General features: G+C 43.5%; 1 protein-coding gene across 11 annotated transcripts in view; it reads right to left on the bottom strand.

Annotated features, from left to right (window-relative positions):
- LOC133953292 (nuclear factor 1 X-type-like) overlaps nt 1-19115 on the bottom strand; it is a 107283-nt gene that overhangs the window by 54358 nt on the left and 33810 nt on the right. For 6 of the 11 annotated variants that reach the window (XM_062387140.1, XM_062387141.1, XM_062387142.1 and 3 more), the window contains one exon: nt 15981-16512. In XM_062387140.1, coding sequence (XP_062243124.1) covers nt 15981-16512 — 532 coding nt within the window. Of the gene's footprint in view, nt 1-15980; nt 16699-17322; nt 18199-19115 lie in introns of those variants that run through there. The other 5 variants (XM_062387139.1, XM_062387146.1, XM_062387147.1 and 2 more) reach the window with 2 other exon arrangements.

The raw sequence follows: 19115 nt of genomic DNA, 5'->3' as shown, positions 1-19115 counted from the left end.
AAGTAAATCATGAGGACTCATATATGAACACTTAAAACAGCCACACAGATAATCCTGTCTTCTCCCTTAGCTCGCCTACGGCGCAGCCCATCCTCCATCCGGTTGAACCTGTCTGAGTCTGAACGTCTGTATAGGAGCGTCTCAGCTCGACTTAATCAATTGCAAATGTTCGGAATGATTTTCATTCGACTTTGGCACAAAAACTGAGGACAAACAGACGGAATTCTTGGCCCTCGGATGAGCACTTTATCTGTCGCTCTCTTTTCATCACTTGTACGAAATAAATTCTTCAAAGGTGAAATCTTTGCTGCATTTATTTTTAGCCGACGGCGGATATAACCTAAGTCCTTGACAAAATATCAAATGCTGGTTGAGCATGTGTGTGCACGACGTATGAGTCACAGGATCAGTTTATGTGTGAGTGTGTTTTAACATGTTTGTCCAACCTGCGGTGAATGAGTCATTCACTCTGTGTGCAAATGCACATGCACGTGTCTATATGTGTGTGTGTGTGTTTTTTGTGTGAGTGTGTGTGTGCGTGTGTGTGTCACAGCTGTAATAACTTACAGTTCCCTGCATTTCAGCTATGCTGTCATGGTCGATTATGATATTCCCTGCACACACACAGACTAATGAAAATATCTCTGAAGAACACTCGTTTGAGAACAAACTATCCCAGTCGAGTAATCATAGAAATGTACCCACACTTGCTCTCTGATCACTAAAGGTCTGTACCATCAACTACACTTACAAAAAATAACATCTTCTGCAGGTGCTGACAGCTTGGATGTTTCTACAAGTGTCTGTATCAGTGGCCTGTGCAGGAATATGCCATATCAGTGGGTGCTGGGCAGTTTGTGTGACTCCACTGTATACAGTGTATGCTCATGCACATATATGACTGCATGCTTGTGTGTCTTTGTGTGTACATAAAGCAGCCCTTGACAGCCATTGGGGGCGGTGGTGGTGGGGCCGGTGTGTTTGGCTTGGCAGCGATTCAGCATTCCACATTCCTCTGTGATATTCAGTACTGTGACCTCAGGAAACCCGCCCTGCAGAGAAGCTCTCTCTCTCCCTCTCTCTCTTTCTCTCTTACGTTCCTCTTCTCCTCTTGCTCTCTCTTTCTCTCTCTCTGGCGTTTCTGTTTCCTTCTCTCTTGCCACCTCCCCACTTCTCTCCCCGTCTCTTTCTTTCACTCCCTCCCTTCCTTTCTATTTTTCTCTCCGCCCTCTTTTCATAACTGAACTTTGGAAGTCATCTGTCACCCCCTCCCCAAGTATATTTTCTCTCCTTCCTTCTCTCTGAAAGTTTCTTCTCAACGCTCCCCCCTTTTTTCCCTGACAGAGGTCCCCTAATGAGGCACCTTTTTTCGAATACACATCTCGCTGCTGTAACTGAGAATTCACAACATTTCACGCTGTCTTTGTCACTGAGTGTATAACTCAGATGCATATTTTTCATTTATTAGGAGCTGCTCTGGCATACACAATACAGGAAGTGTGTACTGAGATAATTGGTTACTGTACTGATCTCTGCCCCTGCACAAACTTTCTATATCTTGTTATTAGTCATATGACTCCTCCTATGACTCCTCCCTTTTCTCTGAGGCCATGCCCACATACCCAGAGAGACATTTCACCTGAGATGACCCTACGCCCAGGGCAAGGCGGTTCCTCCTCCCTCCCTATTTCCTACCCTTCTTAACTTAGGCTGTAAACTACAACACATACTTAAAGCACATGGCCGCCACACCTGCCACTAAGAGGCAGAAGGCTACAAGAAAGACAAAGACATGGAGAGTAAGTCTAGTGGAGAAGAGCTGGTGATTGTCAAATCATACACTGCTGATTAAGTACGAAAAGGAAAGCTATCGATGTGTATTGGGCCCACAGAAACCTGTCACTGCATGGTGAAAAGAATCGTGATCAAATAATTTTTAAAGCTGTAGGTTTATATAACTTCAGACCTTAAAGGACAAAAAGCCTGAGTAAAAACAGAAGGCATTATGAAGTAAACTAAAATAAATGTCAAAGTCATCAAACGCCCAGCCCCCTCCTAAATGAGGCCTCCCCCTGTTATACTTTAGCTATCTACTGTGTGCAGTTATGTGTGCCTGACCCACATACAGTAGAGCGCAGAAGAGCAGGGGTGAACTGAGGTAAAGGGTGGAGCAGCCAGTCAGACCTCTTATCTCCCAGTCACTGTGACACTTTCGTTTATCTTAAGTGTACCTGTACATGGCCTGAGTGAGAGGCAGCCACCACACTAAACTGCTGAAGTCATAAAAATAAACGAAGGATAGAGAAAAAACTGAGAAAGAGAGAAAAATAATCATATGGACTTAAATAAAATGATTAAGGACATGTTTGTGTGTGTGTGTGTGTGTATGTGTGTGTGTGTGTGTGTGTATTTGTGTGTGTGTGTGTGTGTGTGTGTGTGTGTGTGTGAATGTAGTTATCTGTCCTCATGTCCGAGCTATCTTATATGAAAACAGCCATATAGTCTATGCTTAGTCCATAATGACAAACAAACGCATCCGTGGGGTGAGATCAAACTTGTGAAGCTACATATGTTCATGTGTGTAATGAATTGTGTTGCTATACCTCTATACACTGAATTATGTGCAATAATATATTTGAAGCATTTAAAAAAAAAAAGACTGAGAACATGTGTACAGGCATATGTGTGTTACGGGGAGGATCTGTGAAAGTGCATATGTGTGTTTATGTGTGTGCAAGACTAAGAGCGAGCGCATTTGTGCGTGTGTTTCGGATTAAGAGCTTCACCCCTGGACCTCGAAATTAGATAGGGGATTAACAGGACACATCCGCCACCTGGCATTTTAAGCCCCGCAATTACAACAACAACTTTTAATCAACAACAGCCACACATGCTTCACATACAGTCAGAACTCATCCATCTTCTTCCTCATCTTCCTCTCTCTCAAGCGGGCACGGGGCTGACCTTACAGTAACACCGGGCCACATGGAGGGCAGCTGTATGCTAGTTAGCCTAGATTGGGACTTGTTAGCACTGTGCACTATAGGTGGGGATTTAGCATCCAGACTGACTTTTACTTGGCACAAGGCAGGCAGATAGGATGTGAAGCAGTTGGTGCTAGAAAATAAGGTTGCATCCCATTAGCACCTGTGCAAGACATTTACCATAGGAGTTACTCATAATGTGATACCCCATTGATGCCCTGTCAAAATTCTCTACTGTAGTTAACGTGCTCAGGGGGGTCAAAGGTTAGGTCTGGTTACAGAGTCGCACCTCTGGTGCTGGTGGGGATACTATGTCTTGTTCAAAGACAGTTAATCAGATGAGGAACATGCCAACCACCAGAGCTTCAGCCTGACTCACTAAGTCACCCTGTTTTTATTTAAACGAGCCAATGTAACTGAAAGGTGGGAGTGAAAATGTTGAGTTACGAAAATCATTAACGCTAGGGTTGGTTAAGCTTTCTATGACACATTTAAGCTTGTTTCTTGAAATACTTCCCGATAACCATCAGTAAATAAAGTTGCTGAAAAGTCGAAAATAAAATCCTTAACAAACTAAAGAGACATACACCGCTGACTCAGAGCCAGAATTCAGGAGCCGACTGACAAAAAAGTTGGCTTCTGGCAATTGTCAGGCTGTGCACGTTCATGTGTTTTGCGGGCGTAGCTTGACAAGGGGGCCAATGGGAAGGGCTGGGATATATCGATTGCATTTTTTCAAAGTGCAGCCTGCTCTTGCAAGATTTTCAAGGCTTACCAAGCATAGCTTTAAGTTTTGAAAGGGACAAAAATTTATTTTTAAACCGAAAAAAGGAAATACAGCGGAAAAACATTTGAATGTAATAATCTCACTTTGCTAAAAGAGTGTGTAGGAAACTTTACACCCGTTGCACCTATCTACTGTATATCCTCATTGAGGGCGGGGGGGGGGGGGGTATTCAGTCTATAGAAAAATACATCAAGCCAAAAGAAATAAAAAGCATCAAGGGCAACCAAACCCTTGGCGATTCTGCTCCGTTTCATGTCCAGCACACAGTGGGGAGGAAGACACTGCAGGCTAGCAACCAAACTAAACACAAACAGCAGCCAGACACCATGAAAGGAAAAAAAATCATGTTCTTTTAAATGCACACCTCTAGTTAAACACACTGGTACGCATACACAAAAGTCCTGTGTTCAAGAAGCGGTTCAGACCACAAAGTGACTGAATGGAAAGAAATAATTAGCCTGTATACCAGGAGCCACTGCCAACAACCCAATAACCAAGACTCATGTACAGTATAAAGCAAAATACACTTTCCAAACATCATTACACATAATGAAAACTGTTCGCTTGATTCTGAGAAAACTGTGATTAAACTATTTTAAACTCACGTATAGAGAAAGCCAAAATAAAAACCCTGATCAAATGAAAACAAGGGAGGGAACAGAGAGAAAGGGAGCACAGCTCTCCATGTTTTCTTTAATAAAAAAAGCAGCATTCCCATCTAACATCTCAGATAGCAATCTTCCGCAAATTAGGACCAGATTTTTTTAATTGACCATCACATTGTTTTTAAAGAAAAAGTGCCACCTTGCTTTACCATTACTCTCTTAGAGGGCGACAGCGAAAAAAAGGAGAAACAGAAGAAAGAGGGAGAGAGGGGCTGACAGCAACAGAATATGAGAGAGAGATGGAAACAGAGATAGATAGAATAGGAGAGAGGAGGGTAATTGCAGGAAAGGGGGCTCATTAGTCCGTCACTATCCTCAATCTAACCCCCAATTTCAGGTCAGGAGGAACAGAGAGAGGGACTGGAGCAAAAAAAAAAAAAAAGAAGAGACAAACAAGCATGGAGCAGCTTAATAATCCTCCATCTCTTGTTCACACAGTAGTTTCAAACTTTTCTCCCTGTGTTCAACTTTCTACCTCTGGCCTCTTTACACTGGCTGGCAGCGCTCAGCATGCACAATGCCTCCAGCACAGTCATGGATCACACACCATATCTCCTTACACACCTCGCATGACAAATCCATGGTTTACCTGCCACTGGCTGAACTCACTTACAGGAGAGAGGAAGAAACACAGACTTTGTGCTCACAAAGAGGGAGAAAAAAAACAAACACACAGAGGCAAATGAGTGGTTTAAAAAATGGCAGAGATTGAACTACAAGGACACTCGCAATACTAAATTCTGATTAAACTGTCCATAAATCCCTTTACAAACTAGCTTGTCCATCTGAACCCAGACTCAGGCGTATTGAATACTGCTACTTTAATCAAGTGGAAACCTACTGTAGCAGTGATTGGCCCGTGACCAATTACGGATACTGACTCATAGCTTAAGAAAGCAGGGTGATGAGATATCCATTCCTTCCCTGCAGAGTGAATGTGTTGCCCAACCCACCCTCTGTGCAGTTACAATCTGGAATGCACTGAACGGGGAGTAGCAGACTTTTATTCAGGCTACACACCAGCGTCAAGTCTCTGTCGGAGGGAGGAAGAGGGCTGCCTAAACTGCACTTCTGTACTGATAATAAGAAAAACTGAATCACAGGCCTTTTAACAATTTCACTCACAATGTAAATCACCATTTGATAACTTGCTGTATTTGCTTTTCATAGCAATATAATAATAATGGCAGTCTGCTACAGTATCTATCTATGACCACAATGACAACTCTATTAATGTTCTACCCCAAATTATGTGCCAAAGAGTATCAAAAACACTCGATATTGCCAAGTATTGTCAGTTAAATCGTCAAATATCAGGGCAGGAGAAAATTGAAACATCAAAGAATAAAGATGCTCAAAGTCACTAGAACCCAACAAGCTCCACTCTCCTGAGTTCTCTGTGCCACAGCAGGGAAAGCCCAATGAGTGCCACATGGTTACCACTACCAGCCGAGCCAGGGGCTAGCCATGTTTCCGTTTTATGTGTGTTTGTGGAGAAAGGTGGATTGTGATTTTCCTGCAAAGTGTTGCCGGTTTTCTACAGTATCCAGAGGAGATGAAGATATTACATTTTCTATTTAGGATACAATCGGTATCACACAAACATAATCATCACAGTATGTATGAGGAGTCTGTGTGTCACCTGCTTGTTTCATTTCCAAATAAATAGGTTGAGGCAGTTGACCATACATCCACTTTCACACAGGAAACCATACACTCTCACACTCGGCTATGCAGAATAAAAAAAAGGGAATCTGTAGAAAAATACAGTTAAACAATAAAAGTCTTGTGAATGAATTTCATCTAGCGTTCAGAGCCTCGGCTCTCTGATGGTTTCCACTTTCAGTCACAAAACCATATTGCCTCAACAGATGCACAGTGCCGTGCACATCATAATCATGCATTTAAATATCTTACCCGTTGCAGCAAGAAATATTGAGCCAAATATGTGCAGCTGAATATTTACACAGGAGAAGGCATTGTTAAAAAAAAAAAACGTATATGCTCATACATTATACATCGAAAATGCATCTCTATGCTGTCTTTCTCCCTCTCATTCTCCTGTCTCTCTCTCTCTCTCTCTCTCTCTCTCTCTCTCTCTCCCATGTGGGAGGAAGCACTGGGCACCCAGCCATGCCACATCAATATGCGTACTGGTGAAACGCTTCCCCTGCTTCTCCCCCGTGCTGCAGTTGCCGAGGCCTGCAGCAGTGGAAGTGGTGGCTAATGTCACCAGATACGGCGGGTCATGTTAGCTGGTAGTTAGTTAACGGAGGTTAGCGGGCTACCACTCCCGCCGCTGCTGTGACACGCCAGAGCAAGGCCGGCCTCGTCGTGGCAACCTGCAGCTGCGACAGCCCGCCGACGTCGGCAGGCAGTGCCACCCTGGAGCCACCTTGGATTCTACCCAGGCAAGGTTCCCTGGGAGCCTTGGTTGCCATGGTTCCAGCCGAATTTGGGTCCAATAAACGTGAGGCGAACAGGCGGCGGGTAGAGGGGGGGGGGACTTTGGGGTGGCAAGACAGAGGCTCGAGAGAAGAAAAGGGGGGTTTCTGAGCGCTATTGTAATCTTAGAATCAATCCTGATGTTTTAGAGGAGTCAAATTAAAAATGTATGCTTAGATAAAGATATTACAATAGAAGGAAATTAAAACAGAAAAATTAAGAGTGTATTTGCTGAATGCAGCTGACACCTGCACAAAGGGCTTTTTAAAAGAGGCTCATGAGGAAAAGTATAAAAAGGTCAATGTAACTCTGAAACTGTAACTCAAAAGTGTTGAGTTTGTTTGACTAAGGAGTCGTGTTAAAGCGACAGTCTGATGAACAGCTTACAGTGCAAGGCCACGTCGACAAACAAGATATGCTTTCAAACAATTAGTAGCCAGTTAAAATGGGCTAAGAATTGTTAACGTTCACGATCGAGTTACATTATATAAGCTAATTTAAAGCATTTGAAAGGTGGCCCTTGGCTTCTCTGTCAGTCATAATCCACTAAGTGGTTGGAGTTGACTTCATCCTGATCTCTATATTCATAAAATCATCTCCTCTTAATTAAAAAGTTTGCATGATGGAAATGTACAAAATAACTTTTTAGCACTTAGACCACACTTGGCTCCCTCCGTCGACGGGCTGACGGGCTGAATTATGAAGCAGCTGATGGAGTAAGCAGTGCACACTACCGTGCTGTGGCCAGTTCACCACAGTGTCCCTGAGACCCCAAGTTTCTGCTCCTTCCAAACTAAAAGTCGTATTAAATTAAAGACCCACTGTTTGGCTCTTAAGACTGTAAATAATGCAAAATACTGCACAACATGGTCTGCAAACTGAAACATATGCACATATTCACTCTAATATACACATGCACAACTGCTCATACAGGCACATAAAGCCTTGCCAAAAAGCGCACTACCCCCTACGCCGCTTTGTACTAAACACAAAAACAAATATCGTCATCGGCCTATCTCACAACATTAACCCCAAAAAGCGCAATCCTACCCTGAATCCACGCCGGTGATGAATACACACAAAAACACACTATCTCTACCCCCACCTTACCCCACTCGTTAAGACTGTGTCCACCTCCCACCTGCTTAGCACCCCCTCCAAACCATTCCACTCCAAATTCATCCTGTTATCTAAACAAGCGGCGTCCTCTCGTCAGCGTCAGCGGGTTCCTTTCTCTGTCTCCTCAGAGGAAAGAGAGACTCTCCTGTTCACAGATGAATGGAGTCTTTTGATGAAGCGCCGAGCCTTGTTTACTGCCACTCCATTTATTTACCGGCCTGTTTTTCAAGTCGTCATTGAGGGACACTCACAAACACTCCCTCCCAACCCCCAACTCACCCACCTACCCCCATCTCATCCTCTACTTAACTACACCCCCCCGCGCTAAAATGTCTGCTAAAGACACATACACATATACACACTATCCCCCTCTCAATCCCATGTCGTTCCCTATCCCGTTTCATCCTGCTTTCTTCTCTCCGTCTAGTGTCCTAGATCTGTGTCCAAACTGATTTGAAGCTTACTCGCTTACACAGACGCATGCCAAATTTGATTCTCTGCATTCTGTTGTGCTTCTCAGCGAGCTCCCTCATTCCCCCCCACCACCAGCCCCCCATCCCGCTTTCTGAATTCTCTGAACTGCTCTTCTTCTCATGGTGTAACAAACCCCAAACAATGCCCTCGTGAAGGTTGTCTCTCAAGGAGGACGACTGGCCGTCTGCGACACTGGGAAGACATTTTAACTGAAGCATGGACATTCATGACCTGGTCAAGTCCACCGTGTTCCCATGTATGCTACTAAAATGAATCTAAATCTATCAACTTAACGCAAAAACTGAAATGCAAAGATACCGTTAAAAAGACCGAATGTCAGTCTTTGTAAAGATTTATCAACCGAATGGTTAGTGGCGAAGCGTCTTTGCATTCTTAATGAAAAAAAAAAAAAACTCACAGTCAAGGCTCACAGCCCATGATGGCCTGCTTTCATGAAAACCAAGGATAATGGTCCTATTGAGCGCTAAAATGTTTGTGCTTACAAGTTATTATACATTTTTCTGTAGCTGCAAACAGGAGTCCGGGGTGCTAATGAGGCTAGGGGAGGGTATTCATTTGAACCCTAAAGAGGAATAAAAGAAAAGGGGAACAAGTGAAAGGAAGAAAAGAAAAGAGAAGAAAGCGAGGATCAGAGGGAGGAGGTTGGCAGGAGCTGTGTATGAAAATTTGGCGTCTTCCATACAGAGAGATAGCATCGTGCCAAAATCAGCCACCGACACAACTCCTCTCACACCTCCCCTCACTTTCTGAACATCAGACCCCTTCACTCAGTAAATTCACCCACATAAATGTCTTCTTCCACCAGCATGTGAAAATAAAATGAAACAGGTTTTTTGTACCTGTTTATTCCAAATCGGACTTTACGTCACTCTCTTGGCAGCTACAAAAAAGAAACAAAGCCACAAGGAAAACTAACGGAAAAAGCAGAATTAAAATAAAGAAAAAGAGAAGCAATGATGCTTTGGATTTAAGATGTTGTGACTCTCATTCTTGCATGACTATGGCTTCATGGTGCTGAATAGCACTGTTAGCCAGACTAAGCAGCTGATGCCAGAGCCTCGCTGTGAGTGCAGCCCGGTGAATAAGCCATGCTCCTTGGCTCGCCCTCCTTTCTGGCTGGCGTGCCTGATAGTGAGCATTGGACACTGCACTCTTTTTCTTGCTCCTTCTTCTCCTCCTCCTCCTCCTCCTCTCTGTCTCTCTGAGGTCGGGAAACCCTCCTGAGTGGGTATATGGTTTTTGGGGACAGACACATTTCATGGTTGGCGCCTCTACAAAAGCCTGAAAAGAGACCCGGCACTGGGAAGACACAGTATTAATACAGACAATACCACCCCCTCGCTGCTTCTGACTCTCTCCTTTCTCAATAACCCCTTTCTTTTATTTACTTCTTCTTCTTCTTCTTTCTCTCCCCTCATCTTGTTCTCTCGAGGTTTTCTTTCCAAATTAAAAAAATGTAAAAAAGCCAACTCAGCTCAAGTAAAGAATAAAGTTTTTATCACTGCATGCTTAGCTTAGCCCACACCCATTTTTATATGACAATCGTTAGTGTGTTTTAATGTGTATTTAAATCTCAACAGTAGGCATTATACTGAGTTCAGCGGTGTGTGAAAACGCCCTTTTTTCCTTCAAACTAAATGGAAAAAACACTAACCAAATCTGTAAACACCTTCCTGTAAAGCTCAATAATTGGACAGAATAGTCACATATAAATATATATGTATTTTTACAAATATTATATAAATTATTAAATTATTTTATTAATATATTAATTTGTTATAATTTTAAGTATATACTTTTTAATATTATAATATATATTATGTTTTCATTAATAAAGGTATAATTCACTTTGGAAAATTGTAATCTTACAGTGATTGATAAAAACACAATTTTTTTGGAAATTTAAATTACTACACAAAGGAAGCAGTCATTCAAAACAATACATTCTGTATCAAAGTGGAATACCAAAAGAAAAAAATAACATGCAATCGCTAATTTAACAATGAGATTTCTGTGTTCCATAAAAAAAGAAAATACAAAGCTGCTTTTCTATCAGCTGTGTCTTTGCAATTGAGAGCTTCACCTGAGGGGAAACAGAACAAATCTGATGGCTGAGTTCATTCAAAAAAAAAGAAAAGAAAAGACAAAGAGTATGAGAAAAAACTGATAAGTGAGCCAAATAACACAAACCGCCTCATTTTGTCTGTTCCGCGACAATAAGGGTCTCTCGATTTCACTGGAATAATTTATTTACCACACTGAAACTCTCCACACAAAAGGGAACAGATGCGGGACGACCAGAAATGTTCAGGGGGTTTTCACTTTCTCCCCAGTCAGTCGCAGCCGGAAAAACGAAGGCTTATGATCACTGTGTGAAAACCAGAAAAGCAGGGAGGTGTTTTTAGGACAAAGGCATCGCATCACGAATAAGGCCAGATTTCACTGGTCATTTTGAGGGAAGACCAAACAACAACATTGTTTTTGACTTGCCTTGCTCTTTTTTTTTTCAATTTTCCCTCAAGTCTGTTTGTTTCATCATGGTCTCCTGAGATAAATGCAGACCTTGCGGTTTTGGATCAATCTACGTAAGTCTGTGACATCCTAATGTTTGCCTTATGTTTTTGTTTGTGTTTGTGCATGTGTGTGTGTGTGTGTGCGTGCGTGTGTGCGTTTTGGAGCAAATGAGCACACAACAGGGCTTTGGCTAGCCCGATACTATTAGCAATCCAAATACACAGACTTTTTTCCGAAGCCAAGAATAGTGTGAGAAGACACCCGCTCGCTCTGCCTCTCTAATGTGATGGGGCTCTCCCTCTATCTTAACCCGTCAGATTTGATACTTAGCCACCTCAGTGTGCCCCTGACACCAGACAGACAGACAGAGGAAGATGCGGACACGGCTAAACGAGAGCCTTCAGCGAACATGTACTGATGCCAAAACCGCTCTGCATGTCGAGAGCTTTTCTTAGCCATTGTGGCCCTGTTCCCACCGCACACAATAAAAAAAAAAAACACAGACCTGACTGACCCCCTCCTCAGAGTCGAGATTTCCTTTAATCAAAACTCAATGCTCACTTCACCGCTGAGGGTCATCCTATAAGCTGTGCGCGCACACAGACACAAACAAAAACACTTACAAGGACAGTCCACCCGGCCCTTGTGATGTCATGGGAGCCTGAGAAGAGATCGTGGAAGTAATTAACAACAGATTATTTTCACAGGAAAACAAAAAAAGTGCTGAGCCGCGGAGCAGTGGGAACCTGTGGAATCCATCAGTACCCTGTCAACTTTAATACGTTGCAAGCCATTCGTCATGTCAGCCATGGCTGTCGGGATGGATCTCCTTTTCTCTGTTGCACTATTTCTATTCTTTTTCTCCCACATTTCAGCTCTTTTTTCCCTCATAAATCCAGGATACTCAGGGAATTTTCCATAGTGATGAACACAAGTGGGATTTTTATTTGTGAATCCTTCCCGTGGTCAGTGACTTAGCTGGTGGGGAGTGGGGGGGTTGGCCGCAGCACACTAGGGTTTCTCTGGGCTTTCTCACAGCGTCGTCCAAGACATGACTACTGCTCCAGCGAGAGGGAGGCGGGATCTGGCAGAGCAGAGCGTGGTGTGTGGAGCGGTCATGGCAGAAATGGCACGGCGAGCACATTTCACACCTCCCTCGGAGTGACTGCAAATTTCCTGTACTGCACTTTTGATTGGAAACACATTTAAAAGATCTTTTCATGATCGCACTTGCAGCTTACAGAAGAGAGAGAGAGAGAGAAAATAAAAGCAGTAAGAATGAGGTCCAAAGTCTCACTAAGTGCAGTGAGCTAACTTTGGACCTGACAAATGTATTTTTTTGTTTTAAACCTTGTATTTTTTCCAACCTTAAATAAATCAGAAATGTGATGAGGTTAAGCTCAAACAGCACAAAGATTATAAATCAAATAGTCCACTGAACACTATGAGAAGCACCTAATGATTTCTCCTCAGATGGTGGATATGTGGACCCACCAAAGTGGTAGTCAGACTTAAAGTGACAACTATATCTAAACTTGGCTGTGGAATAAGTCTATTAGAATAAACTCCATTCGTTGGTTATTAAAGGCGCTTTGCCAGTTTGTGGTTCTCTGGCAGACCTTTGGCACTTCAGGGCCAAAAGATCACTATCTCCAATATAATACCAGCTTAATAAAACACTAAAAAGAATGCACTAGCCAGTGTTCAACAGCTCATCTCCTCTCCTTTATTCTTTGCCAGTATTTCAGGGACAAGAGTCCAAGATACATTTGCCCTGTCTTTTTTGTTGCTATTTATCTAAGGTGCCTGAGAAACAGGGAGGTTGTGTGTAGTAGCAGCATGGTTTGCTCTGCTTCAGCTACGGTGTGCGTTATGCCCCGTAACAGAGATGATCTCAAAGGCTGGCTGGCTGCAGAACAGCCTGAGAAAGCCTGACGGCAAGCCCAGAGATTCCCCATGGCAGCTTTTGCCACTCTGTCATAAACAAAACACAAGACGTCTTTCTCTTCTTCCCACACCAACGGGGCCCGGGCGCTGCCAAACAGTACAATCACTATCGCAGCCTCTCCTCCGTTCCAACACACTCTCCCTCTCTCTGTGTCTCCTACAATATAAACAAAAGAGATCAGCGGAGGCTTTACCTCTGTGAGAGTAACAATGAGGGCAATGTTTAAGGAGACAAAACAAAAGTGTGCACAGGATCAAAGAGGAGCGAGGAAGACAGAGATGCTAAAGACTGACAAAATGCAAACCAAACAAAAACAAACAATGAGCGCAACTTGTCATTCATTACGTGACTGAAAAAATACACAACCACACAATCTTTGTAACAGCATCTGTTTGCTCACATAAATCCATTGGTAAATTAAAAGTAAATGAGAGCCAAGAGAGGTCACAGAGGTGACCCTCAGAAGTTTGCAGACAGTGGTTTGCCCTCCGTTATTCCCGCTAGGCCCCAACCAGGGCTTAAACTGAGCATTGGCTCTTTGCAGACAGATAGAAGTACAGAGGCGCGCTGTATTAGCCAGTTAAGATAAGAGAGTGAGTCCACATTGTGAATATCGGCACTGGGAAGCCCCTTCAAGCAGCTGTGTGTTTCACTAAATTGCTGTGAAGTAAATAACTGAGCATAACAACAATCCAACAACTGGACTGCTAACGACGTCAGGTTGTGGAAGAAAAAAAATTCATGACACATCTTTTTCAGAACCTTTAAATTACTTAAATGATATCACAAATAAATATTGAATGCTGATTTTGTCCATGGACCATTGTGCCTTCATATTGTGAAAATATGGAAATTAGGTAATTGTTTTAATTACATAAATTAAAACTACTAATTTATAATTTATTATAAAACAAAAGAGAAAAGGTAAGGTAATATCTTACTAACATTATTCTTTCATTCACGTATAAATTGTTCACATTTCCTGAAGTAAGAAAACTAAGAAACTATAATTTTGTAGAGCATCGTGTACAAATATTATGTGCTAAATGTTAAAAGTGATAACATCGCTGAACACAACTCACTGACCCAGATTCTTCTTTTTCTGCAGCACAGTCTCAGTTTTAATCAATTCCAAGTCATTGAACTGATCAAATCAATTATATTTGGGAAACAAATTTACAGAAAAAAATCACACCTCAAACAGTCAAACAGATTATCTCAGTCGACGTCAGGAGAGCCTGCTACCTCCGCTTTGTCACTGCCAGTCACAGACAGACCAAGCCACTGCCAGGGTTTGGCTCAGGCCGCGTGAGGTGTTTGGCCTGGACTGAGACTTTGAGAATGTGTGTTTGTGTGTGTGTGTGTGTGCGTGTCAGCAAGAGAGAGAATGGGAGAGAGAGAGAGAGGTTGAGGCGGTTGTGATAGCATTTGTCTATACTCATGTTAGCGTCTACCATAAGAGTTGTGCCTAAGCAGAGAGTGTGTGTGTATTTGGGCAGAGGCTGAGGTTTGCTGTATATACATATATGTGTGTGTGAAGCTGGTTGAGTCACTGTTTGAAATTTCCAGAAAATTCCAGCTGAGATAATATTAGGTCATGAGCATGTGTTTGTATACGTAGAAAGCGAATGGTGAGGTACTGTGTATTTGCAGGATTTGGCTGTGAAATGTCTTTCGTGTGTGTGTGTGTGTTTGTGTGCGTGTGTTTGCTGTAACAGTTATTTTTTTGCAATGCGGGGGGAAAAACTACTACACAGCCAGTGTTTTGGCGATGTGTGTAGAGTATGCGCACTGGAGGCTACAGCAATGTTTGGCCGGGTGTGAGTGTGTGTATCCATGATGGTGGCTGAGATACAACAATGTTTGGCTGTATCAAACTGTATCCATGATACTGCTTGGCCGAGTGTGTGTGTTGTGTGGGCGTTTGTACGTAATCGTGACTAAAACCATGTTTGGCTCTACGTGTGAAAGTGTGCTACAAAGATGACAGAGTTGTTATTCTTTTTTTTCTTACCGGATGTGTGCATCTTTTTTTAGCTGTGTTTGTATATGTGTGTATGGGTGTGAAGGTGGCTGCAATAGTACTGGCTGTCTGTAAGCACTGGCATTTTGTGTGCGAGTGTGTGTTTGGCAGCCAGGTCCGACGGGGTGCTAGCGTTCAGGCAGACGGTGAAGGCGACAGCAGCCTGCGGCCTGAGAGCAGGAGACTCGCGTCTCTGCTGCTTCTCTCTTCAAAACACACACACACACACACTCACTCACAAACGCACGCAGACACACACTCAGACAACCTGGGCTTTGGCCAAATGGCGTTCTTTGGCTACAATGGCACAGTGGCACACACACTTCACCGACTCAGTTCAATCTTATAAATAGTGACTCTCACCCGTGCACAAAAAATACACAATTTGACAGTGGTGATCATCTCATAAAAACACACACACACGTACAAACACAGGCATGCAAATTCCTTCCTATAAAAAAACACAAACTATATGTCCATATGAAGCCACAAATTCCTCGCTCAGAAAAATGAATGTGTACTTGCCAGAGCACGCTGGATGAATATCGTTGACAGACACACATATTCTTTTTATGTAAAAAATACAAAAACAGGCATAAAGCAAAAATATTAACTGATTGTTGGGAAATAAAGAGCAAGAGGGGATTTATATTTTGGTTCTCCAAAAAAATTGCATATCATTAACTTAACACATTTTTCGAATTTACAATTTGCATTTATCCTTATCAGGTATCTTTGTTGTTATTTCACATATTTACTTAACATATGTTTTTAGAATATGTCTGAAACTTTAAAGTTAAAAAAACAAGTCAGCTTTTATTTATTTTTTCTTTCTGCTATTTCCTCTATCTAATGATGTACCACACACGCGAGTGTGTAATTGTGTTTTCTGTCTGTACATTCGTATGACTATGTAAATGTGCGTGTACAAGTATGTGCATATGTATGGAGTCTATATGTGTTGGCATCCCTCTCTATTGGTGTAAGTTTGGCCACATACCTGGCGTGTGGACGAAGTAGGCCAGGTAGAGGTCGAGCTCCTTGACGGACACTCCGATGTGGTGCGGCTGGACGCACAAGCCAGGGTTGGTGCACTGTGGTGACTTCACCAGCCGTTCCCCGTCCGTGCTCTCCAGGGGGCTGCCCTTGAACAGGATGACCATCACCAGGTCCAGTCGCCACACCTTGTCGGCTTGGCGGAGGCAGTCGATGCGACGGATCTTGCCCTTCTGGTCGGGGTTGGACAGCACACAGCAGGGGGGCTTTTTCCCCGTGATGGTGAGCACAAAGTCCTCACGGAACTCAGGCCGGATGTCCTTACGGAGCTTGGCCAGCAGGCGCGAGGCCCACTTCTGTTTGATCTCTGGCTTCTCCCCCAGCAGCTCATCCTTCACTGCGCGTTCTTCCTCCTTGGACATGCGCTTCTCATGCTTCTTGAAGTACTTGCGCTTACGGGCCTGCAGGTTGAACCAGGTGTAGGCGAAGGCGCGGACGTGGGGCAGCAGGGCCTCGATGAACGGGTGGAATTCATCCTGGATGAGGGAGGAAGAAGGTGGGAGGTTGGAGGAGAGAGAGGGTGGGGGGAAGCAGGATGAGGCATTGGAGAGAGAGGGGGAGAATGGGGGAGAGAAGGATGGGGAGAGAGGGAGTGGGGGTGAGGAAGGGAAGAGAGAAGAGAGGCAGTTAGCACCGGCGCGCAGCATGGAGGAGCAGCGCCTGCTCTGTGTGAGCGGAGGGAGAGAATGAGCGAGGGGTTCAGAGAGAGAGAGAGAGGGAGAGAGAGAGAGAGAGAGAGAGAGAGAGGGAGAGGCAAAGAAAGAAGAGACAGAGGGAGAGAGAGAGACAGAGAAAGAGAGACTCTACACCTGACACGCATCACATTGAACACATTTTACAAAACACATAACACAATGAAAGGCTGAATTAACAGATGAGGAAAAAATATCTAAAAGTATTTATTGTGAGGGTTTTCTTTAAATTATATTACTGTAAAAAATCATGAGCCTGCTAATAAATAAATATCAAAATTTTAAAAATGTGTAAGCCAAGAATGAAAAAATATCTCTGCCTCTACCAATTACAAAACTACAACAAAAACATTTTTAATTCTGGAAAAAACTATCAGCTGATAAAATGTTATATCTACATTTTTTAAAAAGCTTAATACATATACTTACTGTAATTTGAAATAAATTGAATACAATGCTGAAATAATCTTAAAACTCAAACTAAAATATCAGAATATTGCAAAAACAAAGCGTTACATTGAAAGGCCACAACATTAAATATTTGTGCACGTAGAAAAACACATGTAATTAAAACAAGAATAACATGGTAGTTACCATTTTGCTCTCTCATCATAAATTCACCCGCCGATTGCAAAGAAACTAAAAATGCACCACCAGTTTAGAAAACTGGAGTGTAGTCAAAAGTTGCTGGGGTAATGCAGCGTATTTTAGAAAACAAAAGGCTGAGGAGGGGGAAAAAATGAAGCAAAAAGAGAAGCTGAGAAACTGTCCAACAAAAGCAGCAGGGGGGAAAAAGCTGAGAAAGAGGAGGCAGGCCAAGGGGGCGCAGTGTAATACCAGCACAGGAACACAGGAGGTACTGTAGCAGGAGTTGCAGGAGAGGTGCTGTTCAAGAGGACAACAGAAGGAGAGTGTAGAAGTTCAGCAATCTCTCTTTCTAAAAGGATTTTTTTTAAAGCGCTGACCGTGCAAAATCAAAATAGAACAGATATTGCCGTAACAAAAGGATAAAACTGTCAAAAACTAGAACAAGCCTCTTTGTTTGTTTTCAAAAATATGTAGAAAAAAAAAAGATCTTGATGAAAAACAAAATAAAAAAAGGTTGGCAAAGCAGCGTGAGCTATTGGTTCAGTTCTGTAGGATCTGCATAAGACTCACGGACAGGGATAGAGAGAGCTGGAGAAAGGGGGGTGCAGACAGAGGAGAAGAGGAAGAAAAAAAAACAAAAAACAAGAGGACCGAATCAATGTTGGAAGAGTGTGCACGACCGCTGGCAAACCCGAGTGCAGCTTCTTTTTTCCCCCTCTTTCTCTCCAACTCTGTCCCTCTCTTTCTCTCTTCCTCTCCACTTTCCTTCTCTAACCATTGACTGAGTCTGTGCCAACACGCAGAGGGCCCACCTATTTGGCACCGAGTCTCAAACAGCCCAGCCAATACGCACGCTCCCAACACTGAAAGGGAGGGAAGAGAGAGAGCGATGGCAGAGGGAGAAGCAAAGAGGTGGGGGGGGGTGGTTTGTTGGTTGGTTGGTGGTTGGTAGTGGAGGGGGGAGAGAGAGAGAGAGAGAGAGAGAGAGAGAGAGAGAGAGAGAGAGATAGAGGAAGAGGCGGGAGGGGGAGAACGGGGTGGGATTGTGTGTGGTGCAGGCAGAAGGCACGTCATTAGCCAAATAGACAAGTTCCAATCTAGTGCAAAGGCAAAGTCCAGAGGATATTAATTTTAGATGCATCCAATCCAGACAGCGCCCGCCTCCTAAACCCCCCCCCACCCCCACATCGCCTTCGTCACCGGCGTGGTCACAGCGCTACCAACAAACCAGCTCTCCAACTGCAACCCCCCCCCCCCCCCCCCCCCAACAGACACACACACCCTCCCCTACAGAAACACCCCTCTCTCTCTCTTTCTCCCTCTCTCGCTACTCGCGTTACACCACCCTGGCATGGGATGGCATGAGAAAACACAGGCCCAAAATCCCACTAGACCCTGGGACCAGCAGCTGCTCCTGGATTTACCACACAAACAAAGAGAGGAGGGGGGAGAAAATGCCCATTAGCCCCCCTAACAAAAAAATACCATCCAAAAAAATGCTCTTCTGTTTCAAAAATGTACTCTCAAATCCAAACTGGCCCCTTCGTTCCCTCTCTATTTTTTGTTTTGTTTTGTTTTACTTCGATTTAATGGCACCAGCCGCACACACACACAGAAACACATTAAAAGTTTCTGTTACCAAATTAGAGCGCAATCCCGTTTGTGTGTGATTCAGTGGACAATGAAGGCTGCAAAGTGCTGCGGTGGACGGCTTCCTGTAAGACGTATTTACACGTAAAGCTGTTTACCGAGGCAAGCGGATATCAAATCTGTCTAAAACAGACTATTCTGCTTCTCTG

The sequence above is a fragment of the Platichthys flesus genome, chromosome 5, assembly GCF_949316205.1.
Source record: "Platichthys flesus chromosome 5, fPlaFle2.1, whole genome shotgun sequence".
NCBI classification, from domain to species: Eukaryota; Metazoa; Chordata; class Actinopteri; order Pleuronectiformes; family Pleuronectidae; genus Platichthys; species Platichthys flesus.
Note: the sequence above shows the minus strand (reverse complement) of the source record. Positions and strands in the feature narration are given on the sequence as shown.